A 13,445-nucleotide genomic window follows, 5' to 3' on the forward strand; every position below is an offset into this window, starting at 1 on the left:
TGATTTGAAATGTAGGTATATTAGATTTGAAATATAAATATCCTTACAAAATGCATAATCATAAAAAATCAAAACCTTCTAGATGGCCATCAGTAGGCTATCCGTAGATCCCTAATTCTCCCACAACTCTCAACCGTTGAGCATGTTTTCGTTATCGATGATAAGACTGGGTCCCGAGATCATGGACCATCTTGAGCTCACCTGGGTGATGTTGCCAGATCCTCTCTGTTCACCATGTTCTTATCTTCCACTGTTCTTGTTTCACTTGAACGGCGAGCATGTGGTCAGCTCTCATCTGCATGTTCGTAATGTCCTCGAAGCACAGCTTGATGCATTTATTCGTCTACTCAGCGGCCATCTTCGGACTCTCTCTATATATGTATATGTTTATGTATATGTATATGCTTATGTATATGTATATGTATATGTATATGTATATGTATATGTATATGTATATGTATATGTATATGTATATGTATATGTATATGTATATGTATATGTATATGTATATGTATATGTATATGTATATATATATATATATATATATATATATATATATATATATATATATATATATATGTATGTATATGCATGCATACATATGCTTATATGAGAATACCTAGGAGAGTATTTGTATATGTGATTTGCTAGAGTTAGTTAATCATAACATAAACACGAAATAAGATAGCCAATTGGGTACATACCTTTTGAATAGGTAGTATACACGGAGATGAATTCACCATTGAAGAGGCATATAGGGTAAGAATAGTGGTAGAGGAACTAATTGCAACCTCATAGAAAAAATTTAGCAAAAAATGGTCCAATGATTTAGCTATTCTTCCAGTCTCATGTGTAGTCCCAGCACTAAATAAAAAGACAAAAACAATTTGTTAGCCAAACGAACAGAAACAATCGCTTCTTCTACCTACCGCCCTCCCGGTTCTCTCTCCTCAACAGAAACCACGCCGCCACAGCTGGTTAACAAATTGCTGGGCTGCGTGCAGTGATGAGCGCGGCGAGCAGTGGGGCAAGTAGCAGCGGCAATCGTGATGTCTGCGGCCGTGCCTTGCCAGCGACTGTGTTTTGATTGGACTACATCTGCCTCGAACGACCATCACGGCATCAGACCGTCGTCCTCCTTCGATCCATCTTCCTCATGCCCTGTGACGCCGTCGACATCCATCATTCACATGCCCACGCTCACGACCTAGCCCTCCGCTGGCGCGTTTGTTTTTGGCGAGTCGACGGTTTGGTGTGTTGGAGCATCGTGTAGATTTGTTTTGATTTGTCCTGCTAAAGGAGAATTGCTTTTTACGGACTCTTGATATGACATTATTATGAACTCTATTTTAGGTTGTTATGCAACATCTCAACTTTAATATGGACTTCTCTATATTAAATCTACACCGTTATAACTTGTTCCATGGAAATCAACGGTTTATATTTTCTCCTTTTATATCGATTAACTTGGTAATTTCTATGCCTTAAAAGTGAACGGACCATATCTTTTAATTCCAAATTTACATAATTATTAATTATATTTGATACGAACTTTTTGGTTAGATCTAGTACGTTAAATGTCCATAACAATAAGTATTCTAAATTATTTTCTTTTTTATATTAACTTGATAATTTCGTGACCTTAAAAGCGAATATAGTAGTTTCTTTTCTCTCTCAAATATTAAGATAATAGGTAGGTAGCTACATCTCTTTATTAATGGTTGGGACTACAACCCTCCTGCAAACAACGAAGAAGGGAAATAGCGGCTGGAGCAGCCCAAGAGTTCTGAGTCCTAACAGGCGAGGATTGCTTGGCGCAAAGATGAGCTGCAAGTTAGCCGAGCGCTTTACATGTATTAGAGAAAAAAGAGAAGTTTAAACTAAGCTCTTGAATGTCAGCTACGATTACCATGATATACGACCTTTGCGATAATCTGCTATGCCACAGGTCCACTAGGATTTTTCAATCTGTTTCTACGATGGCATGCGCTGGCACCCATGTCAATAGTAGCCTAACTAAAAAAACTAAATATTGGTTTGGATGGTTAGCGGAGGTGATGGTAATTTTGCTCATCAGGGATTAAACATCAGATTTACTATTTGTATATCTCATTAAGGTTGATTTTTTTAGTGATAGGTGTTCATATTTTTAAAAAATTAAATTATGATAGAAATATTACATATAAATGTAGGTTTCATTGATAAAAATCGTACCTACATTATATAAAGTTATAACTCTAATCTTATTTAAACTATGCTAAAACACATATAAATGTATGTGCGAGCATAAAAGTGTCCATGCATGTGTCCTTTGCAGCTTGCTGCTGTCGCATGCATTTTGTCAAGGAAGCGTTCTCGTGGGATCGGAGACGATGGCCTGCTGGCAATTAATTCTTTCTTTTGTCCATTGTGGAAGCAACACGCTTTGCGATTTTTTTTCCTTCTTTACACTGCAGCTGCCCATCATAGGCCTGCACTGCATGTAAGGCGGTAGGTGACTCTCCAAATCTCTACTTATATATATTTTATTAATATCTTATAAATAAAAAATATTTGTAACAGCTATATTTCTAATAGCTAATTTTTTATATATATTTGATTTTTGTTTGAATTCAAATTAAATTAAAAGAAAAGTATCATATAAAATAATAAAAATACATATAAATAGAGCGTTATAAAGTAACTTATTTTTTCACCATATAACCTAGGGTTGAAAAAAAAATTAGAAACTAGTCAATCATATAAGAAGAATTTTAGAGATTTTTTTTTTCAGATTTTTGGAATTTATTTAAGGTGCTAACCATTGTTAGAAGTTATAAAGTAGTCGTTTTTGAAAAATTTTAGTTTAAATTATACACTGGTTTTTTAGTGAATTCAATTAAAATAAGTTGCGCATGAAATATAAAACACATAAAAAATTCTAAAATTTTTAGAACAACAAAAAAACCACTATTTTAAATAGGAAGGGGGAAATTAAAGACCACTTAGATAGCGAGCCTCTTCTGCTGGAGAGATGTGACAAGAGAAGCTAGGCAGATAATGAGCGTCAAAAGTAGCAAGGCCAATTGGAGAGCTATTTTTTTGTCCGGTTTGGTAGATTTGGCGATAGCGAGCATTTGCCGAGCTGGTTGAAGTTATTCTTAGTCATTTAGAAAATGGATAGCATTTTGGTTTTTTTGCATGTGAGATGCATACCATCATTATCATTATTATAATATTTTAGTCAACACATATTTTAACTCATTACATGCAAACTAACACGTATTTTAACTCATTACATGCAAACTAATGCATATGTTAACCAAAATCATTTAAAATTTAACATTGTCAATGACTTATTATATGTAAACTAACATATATTTTAACTTGATTTCTCAAACGTGCTTCTTGCTTTTCCCGGCGTTCTACCTCGCTGCGAGGGCGAAGCACGGGGCGGGCTAGATATCTAACCGAGGCGCCCAAAGCCCCAAAGGATACAAGTCGAGTAACATCTATGCCCGGCTATTGATGCACTTTGATACCGTTTTTCGTGAGGTCATGGCGTTTGGTCTCACCACAGTTTGGTTCATGCTGGGCCCGGAGCAGAATGCCGTGGGGAACACGTGCTCGCCCCCTGCTTCCTCACCGGCATATCCTCGTGCTGCATTGCCTGTGGATCATAGGGAAGGGATGGTTGAATTCTCACAATGCTCTTTTACAAAATGGAATAACAATATCCCAGCCGCTACAGAATTCTCGCAACGCTTATTGCCCGATCCGTTGTGGCGGTCGCGAGAATAAGACCACAAGATGGCATTGCTACATTTTTTTAGATGACTAACGAGCTGACAAGCAGGTCAACGCTCGGAGAAAATCAGTCACCAGAAATTAACTCTAAGGAATTGGCAAAATAAAAATTTTATTGCTGCAAATAAAAGGAGAATCTTTTTTGAGAGATGAATAAAAGGAGAATCCTAGTGGAATTCACTCTTTAATGGGCCAGAAAGATAGCCCATCAAGCTGTTGGGCCCATAAGCCTTTCGTTCCTCATCGAGCACGGCACAAAAAGTTGTGGGCGATTGGTGGGTAGTGGGTACCACGGCTCAGTGGGGGACCTACCTGCTGCCCGTGGCACTGGCAAACCAGCTCGCGCCAACTCAGCACTGCTGGTATTTTATTTTTCACGGGTCCACCACGGCTCGGATGGGACATTCCGTCCAGGTCAGCAGCAAATAATTACGAGCACCCGAGCGTAGCGTACCAATGCCAGCAGGAAGAATAATGATCGTTCTTTTTTTTTGCGTGGTAATAATGATCGTTCTTTCTCGCTTTAATTACTTTATTTCGACTAAGCTGTTATGATCTGAGCGGCAAGCAGTGGCCGTTCAGCTTTTGAGTTGATCTTAATAGTGCATCAACTTAGCGAAGCTCTACACCACTGGCGAAGCTGGAGCTCAATCCACCCTGATATACTGCTCTAACATATTGTCATGTATTTACATGAGCAAAAGGCTGGTACCCGGTGCATACACGTAGGTTTTCTGAACCAGATTTAGACTAATCTTGGATTACGTAGAATAGTCATAAAAAATACCAACTTGATGATATTATATGGAAAGCATGAAGAAACGCTTGTTTTGAGAAGAAGACACATAAGAATCTCTTTGACAATGTCATTTTCATCTATTTCTTAGGTTAGAAAGCCTTTCACGACATTTTCTAAGCATGGTTTTTTTTAACCTTTGTTGGTATCAGTTTGATGAGATATCCGCAAATAAATCCTTTTTCTAAAGAAAAATATTTTAGTTATATTTAGAACGTAGTAATTTCGTAGGAATCAGCATTGTCCATGTTGTGATGCCATAAGCATCTGTATATATTGAAGACGTGCTAGTGTCAAATACATTTTTTAGGAACAAACAAAAATCGATATCGTGATGTCAAATATACCCGCAAACTCTCGATTGAAAAAAATGACACTTGTGCTGCCTTGCAAGAAATAAAACTAGATGCGTCGCGTTAATTACGTTGAGTGTTAGGTGCGTTATATTGTTATTAGTTCCCTATGCAAAGCACAAAACGATGAGGAAACGACAAACGTACAAGAGAAGAGATCGAGCACACGCACACACCAAAAAAAAGCTCGGCGGTGTGCGTGTTTTGCTAATCGTGCCCGTAGCCAAGCCAAGTGCAGTACAATTAAAGCATCACGGATCACTCTTTACCGGCTCACCTCTGTCCTTGCTGGGTGATTACCAAACCGATCGCGCAAATCACACTTGCCTACAAGAAAACGAAATTATATGTTTTTTTCGCAGGCTTCCTATGATTAGGCGCCGGAAAACTCGATTGAGTTCAGATGATAGATGTGAACACATGTCTTTTTCACCGGTGAATGTCCACCTCTGGGCTTGAGGGAGGTAGGTGAGCAGCAAACTGGCCTAACGAAGGGGATGGATGTGGGGACGTGCAGCGTGGCGATAGGAATACCGTCAGCCGTGGATGGTGGAGGATTATAAGATGGATAGTACCAAGGCATGAGAGGTAAATCGACGGTCATGGTGGGGGCAATGGGCGCGAATCCGATGATAGAGACATCCCGAAGACGGTAAGAAATGGGTTGGGTGAGGGCAAACATAGCTACAATGAGAAACATAGACAAGGTGTGGTGCAGGTGGTAAAAGACAATCTCTGGTCTATTAGATCAACATCTGATGACTAAAAACTATCTATTAAAAAAATTAGATTATTTCATATGACCGGACGAATGATCATTGAATGGGTAGTACCAAGATAGGGGAGGTAAGTCGATGATCCCACTAGAGTCGATTTAGCATGATAGGGGCAACAGGCGTGGATCCGATGATAAGGACATCATTGAAGATGGTAGGAAGCGGGCAGGGTGAGGGCAAACATAGCTACAACGAGAAATAGAGATAAGGTGGGGTGCAAGTGTAAAAAATAATCTCTGATCTATTGGATCAACATCTGGTGGCCAGAATCTATCTATTTAAATATTAGATTATTTCATATGATTGGCCAAAGGATCACTATGTGGGTAGTGCCGAGGTAGGGGAAGCAAGTCAACGGTCCCACTGGAGCTGGTTTAGCACGGTGGAGCGATGAGCACTGATCCAATTACAGAGACATCATCGAAGACGGCAAGAGGTGGATGGGGTGAGAGCAAACATAGCTACAACGAGAAATAGGGAGAAGGTAGGTGCAAGTGGTAAAAGACAACCTCTAATCTATTAGATCAACATCTTATGTTCAGAATCTATCTATTGGAAATTTAGATTATTTCATACGTCTGAAATATATCATCATCTTTTTTCACTCTATATTTTGTACAAATTTTTTAGGTTAATATTACTTCTATCTAAATGTTAAAACTATGTATATGAATAAAAATACTATTAGTTTCTCCACAATTAATTGATTATGTTTAATATTAATAATTTCATAAATAAATATTAAAATATACAAAATTTATGAACTTAACTTTTTTTAATCTTCTTTTATCGTTATCTACACAGTACAATAACAAGGGCGCCGCGCGACAATCAGACTATTACTTTCTAAAAACTCAGAAAATGGGGAACACGGCGTCGCCTCCATGTTGAGAGGACAGAGCGAGGACAACACAGGACAATAGGCCGGCCGTGTCCGTCTCCCGAGGGAACTGTACTGTCACATCCAAGAACGGAATGTCCTCCCAGCGCCAGACGTAAAAAATTTGGCCCCTTCCCGGGTCCGGGTCCGGCCCGCCTGAATCATCCACACCCAAACAGCAAACACATGCCGCAACAAGCACTTGAGAAAAAAAACGGGGGAGGGTAAATAATCATGAACCGGAAAGAATCACAAAACCAGAAATCCACTGCTACACATCACCAGTTCCGGAAAAATCGAATCTCCAAATTTCAAAATTCAAATGTCGAAACACGGGAAATGGGTAGGGAAATCACTCGCTACACACAATCGGATCCTACAGCTAGGCTCCTAGGGGCCCCAAGCCTCGCACCCGAATAGAAATCTGCATCTTCCTCCTCTCGCCAGTCTCCACCAACCATCCTCCGCTCCTCCCCTCGCAAGTTGCGATTTCCAAATCCCGATGCTTCCTCGCCATTAGCTCCCCCTCCTCCATCCCTTCTCCCTCCCGCCGCCGTTTCCCATGGCGTCGTCGTCGTCGCACCACCCGGACTCCTCCTCCACCCCGCGCGCCGGTGCCGGAGCCGTTAACGGCCACCACCCGCCACCTCTTCCCCCGGCCCCGGCCCCCGCTGCTCCTCCTCCCGCGCAGGCGCAGGCGCACGGGGGCCCGCAGGTGCGCCTCATGTGCAGCTTCGGCGGCCGCATCCTGCCGCGCCCGGGGGACCGCCAGCTGCGCTACGTCGGCGGGGAGACCCGCATCGTCGCGTTCCCGCGCGCCGCCGCCTCCTACGCCGCCCTCGTCGCCGCGGTCGCCAAGGCGGCGCCCGCGCTCTTCGCGCCGGGGGCGCCCCGCCCCTCGCTCAAGTACCAGCTGCCCCAGGACGACCTCGACTCGCTCATTTCCGTCACCTCCGACGACGATGTCGACCACCTCATGGACGAGCTAGACCGCATCCACGGCCTCGCCGCCAACGTCGCCAAGCCGCCCCGCCTCCGCGTCTTCCTCTTCACACCCGCGCCCGAGTCCGCCTTTGGCTCTGTCCTCTCTGGCACCGGCGGCGAGGCCGCCACCGACCAGTGGTTCGTTGACGCGCTTAACGCCCCCGCGCCGCACCCCATCGAGCTGGGCCGATCCGAGGCCTCCTCGATCATCTCCGAGGTGCCGGACTACCTCTTCGGCCTCGACACCGCCTCCGACGAGCCCAGCCCCGGCCCCGCGGCCGCCCGCAACAAGTCCGACGCGGAGATACCGCACCACGGCGAGGACGACGTGCCGTCTCCCGCGCCGGGCATGTACCAGGCGCCGTACGCCGCGGAGGGATCGTCGTGGCCGGCCCCGCCGCCGCCGTACATGGCGCAGCCCTTGTACTACTTCGCCGTGCCGCCGGTCCACTACCTGGACCCATCTGCGCAGGGCGGCTACATGCCTCAGCCGCTCTACAACATTGCCGGTGGCGGAGGAAGCGAGGCACCCAGCGCCGTCTACGGCGTCCCGCACCCCATTCAGCCGTACCCGCAGATGATGTACCCGCCGCCGGGCGCGGTCGTCTACACGGCGGAGGGGAAGCCACCGCCGGATGGTGTGGCCCACTCTTCGTAGGCCTGCCTGCCTGGAGCTGTTGCTAAGTGGTTGGTTCTGATGATTGCGTATGATGCCCAAGTCAAGGAATTTTGCATTGCTGCGTGCCTGGTAATTTTTTATCGTTTCATCTGGTTCTTGTGGGTAGGTTGGTGTATAGACGAGGGATGTGAATAATGATTGGACATTGCAATTTTCGTCGAGTGAAATATATTCGTGAAATGTAGTTATGAGAGTATAGTATGTTGTGTGATTAGTAGCAAGTTAATGTAATGTGGATTCATATATTCTAGGTGGTTCTGGAAGACAAATTTTGGGCATTTTGTTACATAAGCCGGATGTCGGGTGAATGTTCTAAGCAAATATGTGCTGCAAAATGTTTGTTTACTTGGTGTTTTGTAGAGCCTTAATTTCTAACGAGTGGTTTACTGAATTTTAGACAACTTGACTTCCCAGCTTGTATTGAGTGGTGTGCTGAATCGTTGAATTGTCTCTATCTTTGATCATAGAGATCATGTTTAGCCTGTTTGCATCATCCATTTGATGACTTCATTTGTCTGTGTTGGTATTGAGTTTGTATGATCGTGTATTCATGGCCGATCTCCAACTCTCTTCTGCTGATCTTCATTGAGCCAGTGATATCTCCTGATGATTTTGATCTTGGAATAGCATGTTAAGTATCCACTTTGCTTCTGATGATCCGCGGAAGACAAACTTTGTGCATTTTCGTTGCATAAGCTGAATGCTGAATGAATGTTCTAACTTCTAAGCAATTTGTGCTGAGAAATGTTTGTTTTGTTTGGTACTTTGCGTGTTATGTGGTGGCTCAATGCCAAGGTGGTGTACTGGATTTTAGACAGCAGTACTTCCTAGCTTTTATTGAGTGGTTTGCTGAGTCCGTTGTAGCATTGATCTTGGTTATCATATTTGTCATGTTCGCATTGGTAGTTTCAGGATCTCATTTGTTCATGGTGGTATTGAGTTTCCATGCTTGTGGTTGGTCTCTAATTTTGAACAGCTCATATTCTGGTAGTGAGCCAACGACGTCTCCTGATGATTCTGAACTTGCAATGGCGTGTAAAGTATCCACTTTTCTTCTGAATAAAATGCAGAGAGAGTTCCGTTTTGGACAAGTATAATGATATCAATACTTGAGAATTAGCCAACAGGGACAGAAGATCGTGAACTTATATCATTTATAGTAACATACCAACTATGTAATTGTTCCAGCAAAAAAAACTATCAATGTGCCATCTGCAATCTTGAATTGTTCAGAATGTAATGTAGATGCCCAGATTCAGGATATGTCCTGATCATTCAGATGCCAAAATGGTCTCTATTCCAGCAGATTTCAGAGTCCTCCAAGGGTTTATATATGCAGAGAAATAATTATTCTTCTTTCATACAGTTTGTGTACATATATAATTTGGAAGCAAGAAGCAAGTGAAGTTATAGCAATAATGCCCTCTAAGAACACAGGAATGCAAGGCATCGCTGCCGGAGCCTCTCATGCTTTCCACCACGGGTCCTCGCCGGTTCTGAAGTCGATCTCGACCCACGGAACGAAGAGAACCTTGCCATCGTCGACGTCGGCGTGAACCAAGGCCAGCGACTGTTTCAGGACAGCAATACAGATCAGTTCAGCTCAGTAGCCAAACAGGCAATCATTTCAGCAAGGCATATCATTTAGTCAGAGGAAATGAATGGATTTGTCTACGACGATAAGTATGTTCTTACCAGAGGCGCTGGTCCACGGACCACCTTGCCCTGGTTGTTGTACTGGGATCCATGGCAGGGGCAGAGGAACTTGTTCTCGGCGGTGTTCCACGGCACGACGCAGCCGAGGTGGGTGCAGACGGCGTTGATCCCGTAGGTGGCGAGCGTCTTGTCCTGTTCCACGACGAGGTACGTGGGATCACCCTGCGCACACATGGGTTTCAAGGCAGTCAGCGACAGTCGGTCATCGCTCAGCTCTCATCTTCCATGGACACGCTGCCAGGTGATCGCGAACACCTTGAGACCCTGAGCGAGGGTGCGGTCGTTGGGGCCGTGCGTATTGAGCCACTCGTCCACCTTGATGTCGTTGCCCAGCTTGTCCTTGGCGTAGACCCCGCCGCCGGAGTTCCCTGAGCTGCGAAAAGAAGCCAAAGCATTAGCCGCCGGCAACGCGGCTCATGGCAAATTTGCAGTGTAGGTGGAAACGCGGCTCACCCGCCGGGGACGAAGAAGGCGCCGTAGGGGACGACCATGCCGACGGTGGGGAGAGAGATGGCGCCGAGGAGGAGGAGGTTCATCAGCTTCCGCTTCTCCATGTCGGGGACGCGGTCGGCGGAGATGCTGCTCGCCGCCTGGCATGTGATGGTCCGCAGCGCGCGCTCCCGTCCGAAGCCCAGCCCCTTCACTGGCTTGCCCAGCGAAGCACGGGACCGGCAGAGCTGCCATTGCAGGTACACGTATGGCGCATGAAAATAAGGCACGTGCCCCGGTTGACAATTGTTTGCTCAAAGGCATCAAGCAGTTGAAAGGATGATCACCAAAAAAGAAATTGAAAGGACAGCCCTAGCATAACGGCAGTCGCACTTTGAGAGATTGTGACTGCAGAGCTCAGATTTCGGTGCCGAAACATGAAGGGAAGCAATTCAAATCCTTATTTTGGCCAGGGGTTTATTAAACTTGTCTTTAACTCATCACGTCACTGGCTCCATTGAAATCTACTAAACTTGTGAAATCAACTCCAGCTTTGACGACAAAATAAGGCCCGATCACACAAGCAACAATGAACGGAACCCGCTAAAATCAGTACTACTACTCATACAAATAGGAAAAGAGCGTCTGAGTTCATCTTGTTCCTGACTTGCCAAACTAGCGCGCTTGCAGAGCAGAAGAACGACTTCCTCACAGACCAAAAGGCCACAACGCAAGACGGCCATTATCACCGCGCGAACACGAATCCACCGCCAAGAGGGGCGCACAGCAGCACAGAGGAAGGGAAAGGGAAGAGGAGGAGCTCACCTGGGTGGGGTTGGGGGCGGTGGAGAGCGCGGTGGATGCCATGGCTCGCTGCAGGGGAGGAGGATCCGTGGTTTGGAGCTGGTGCCAGTGGCGTCCACAGGCTTGTGGATGAGGCTCCGGGTTATATCTCCACGGGATGATGTGGAGAGGAGGCGGCCGGTGATTGGTTGATGCGCAGCGGCTGGGCTCTGACAGCCACATGCTGCGAGGGGTCGTCGCCGTGGCGCGCGCAATTGCCAATTACGGCCTTATCGGCACCGGAAGATGATGCAGGGATTTTTTTTATTTTTATATTTCGAAACAAAATAGACGCCGTTTGAAAAAAAGTGTAGAACTAGCGGATGACAAGTTATAAAAAATAAACATATCATCTTTTCAACAAACGATACAGTATTGTAATACTCTTAAATTCAAAACGTTATCAAAATAGTCATTAAAAATCTGAAAAAATATGATGTAGAGAATGTTTTAATATAACTTTAAAAAAATTTAACTCACAAAATTACTTATGAAGTGAGAAAAAAAGACAAATTTAATTGTTCATACATATTATATTTTTATCTAAAATTTTTTAGAGAACTAGATCATAATATACTCTATACCACCAAAAATTTTCATCTATTTACAATGAAATGAAGTATTTTTTATTTTTAAATCTATCACAACAGTAGTCTAGTTCTATAATTTTTATGCTTATTTTTATAATTTTGTTTTTCAAAATATAAAAATAAAAAAACTCAGAAGTATCTTGGCGCGTGGCCGGGTGAGCGAGTGTGGCGTCCACAAGAAAGGCTTCATGTTCATCCTTGGACCCTCTACTCCGGTCCAGCTACCGTCCAATGCAGATCTGGCCCTCCCAGAGCATGGCTCGATTTGGGTGGTCAGGATTGCAATTGCTGTTCTATTTAAATAGTGTTTTAAATTTTGAGAGTAATAAAATGAAGTATTTTTTATTTTTAAACCTATAGTGACAGTAGTCTAGTTCTGTAATTTTTTTGCCTATTTTTAGAATTTTTGTTTTTGGAAATATAAAAATAAAAAAGCTCGGAAGTATTTGGCGCGTGGCCGGGTGAGCGAGTGTGGCGTCCACAAGAAAGGCTTCAAGTTCATCCTTGGACCCTCTATTCCGATCCGGCTACAGTCCAATGCAGATCTGGCCCTCCCCGAGCATGGCTCGATTTGGGTGGCCAGGATCGTGCAATTGCTGTTCTATGTGCTCAGCCATGGGCTCATGGCCCAGGTACGGTATGCTACATTACATGGGCTGATCGGATTCAACTACGCCATCGATAACCAAAATTGGGCTTATTTTTTGGGCCTTTAGGTTTCATTCTTTTTTTCTTAAAAAACGGAAAAATTGATTATATGCTCCAAGTTGATTAACATTTGATGACAGGTTTGAAGTTGATCATCATTTGATTATAATTTGTAATAAAGTTTCTCTATTAGGTAAGAGAGGTGAATGCTAAACTTTGTTACAAATTAGTTCATGTGGAACATATGATCAAATGATGATCAACTTTGAATATATTATCAAAGATTGATTAGCTTTGAAATATATAATCAAATTTTCCAAAACATACTGTAAGTTTTTATTCCCGTCCACACAATCTTCATATTGACATGGTGTTCCGCTTCCTCCCCTACGGCCGGCCGGCGAAAATCGGCGGTGGAAGGATGAAGCCGTGGCACAGCGACTGCACAAGCTGTATAGGTAGGCACGTAAGCCGGAATGGACCTCCACGGTTGCTGGGCAAGCTGGCTTGAGTTGCCGTGCGTACATGCAGTGACGAGCTTCATCAAAATTTCGAGGAGAACTAAAAAAACAAAGCAAATTCAAAAATATTAAGTGCTAAACCATTATACCAATATATGACATAATTTATAGCCATTATTTCTCATACTTGATTTAAAATACATATTGAAGTGAGATTACTAGATTATAATACCTAAAAACAATTCTAAAAAGCAGTACTATATATACAAAATTACAACTAGTCATGATCTCAACTGATAGCGACTACAGATTAGCTCTTTGATGCTTTTCTTTCTCAAAGTCTTTCACTATATCTTCGTACCTATACTTATCTACGATTTGACCCTCAGTCCATATTAACAAGCTATTGATAAGAAAGTCATTTTTCATCTTGTTCTGCAGTTAGCAGTGCTTGTTCATAAGTAGTTGGAGCAAGTGAGTTCTAACACAATAAAATTGGATTGA

At 43.6% G+C, this 13,445-nt stretch overlaps 2 protein-coding genes across 2 annotated transcripts; one reads left to right on the forward strand and one right to left on the reverse strand.

Annotated features, from left to right (window-relative positions):
• Positions 1 to 6,884: 6,884 nt before the first annotated feature.
• LOC133892474 (uncharacterized) lies at positions 6,885 to 8,655 on the forward strand. The gene has a single exon (XM_062333284.1). The coding sequence runs from the start codon at positions 7,154 to 7,156 to the stop codon at positions 8,231 to 8,233; it is 1,080 nt and encodes a 359-aa protein (XP_062189268.1). The 5' UTR covers positions 6,885 to 7,153; the 3' UTR covers positions 8,234 to 8,655.
• An 879-nt stretch (positions 8,656 to 9,534) lies between these two features.
• LOC133892475 (cytochrome b6-f complex iron-sulfur subunit, chloroplastic-like) lies at positions 9,535 to 11,384 on the reverse strand. The gene is made up of 5 exons (XM_062333285.1): positions 11,225 to 11,384; positions 10,424 to 10,647; positions 10,226 to 10,343; positions 9,950 to 10,132; positions 9,535 to 9,824 (listed from the first exon to the last, which is right to left on the reverse strand). Exons 1-5 carry the CDS (start codon positions 11,264 to 11,266, stop codon positions 9,720 to 9,722), a joined length of 672 nt encoding a protein of 223 aa, XP_062189269.1. The 5' UTR covers positions 11,267 to 11,384; the 3' UTR covers positions 9,535 to 9,719.
• Between the last annotated feature and the right edge of the window lie 2,061 nt (positions 11,385 to 13,445).

Source organism: Phragmites australis, chromosome 15, assembly GCF_958298935.1.
Source record: "Phragmites australis chromosome 15, lpPhrAust1.1, whole genome shotgun sequence".
NCBI lineage: Eukaryota > Viridiplantae > Streptophyta > Magnoliopsida > Poales > Poaceae > Phragmites > Phragmites australis.

Excerpts from the sequence above, each read along its gene's own strand:
- LOC133892475 (XM_062333285.1), bottom strand. The coding sequence starts at position 11,266 with ATGGCATCCACCGCGCTCTCCACCGCCCCCAACCCCACCCAG. Across the intron at positions 10,344-10,423 it reads GCCTTCTTCGTCCCCGGCGG|CTCAGGGAACTCCGGCGGCG; the intron begins GTGAGCCGCGTT and ends TTCTTTTCGCAG. Across the intron at positions 9,825-9,949 it reads TCCGTGGACCAGCGCCTCTG|TCGCTGGCCTTGGTTCACGC; the intron begins GTAAGAACATAC and ends GTCCTGAAACAG.
- LOC133892474 (XM_062333284.1), top strand. The coding sequence starts at position 7,154 with ATGGCGTCGTCGTCGTCGCACCACCCGGACTCCTCCTCCACCCCGCGC.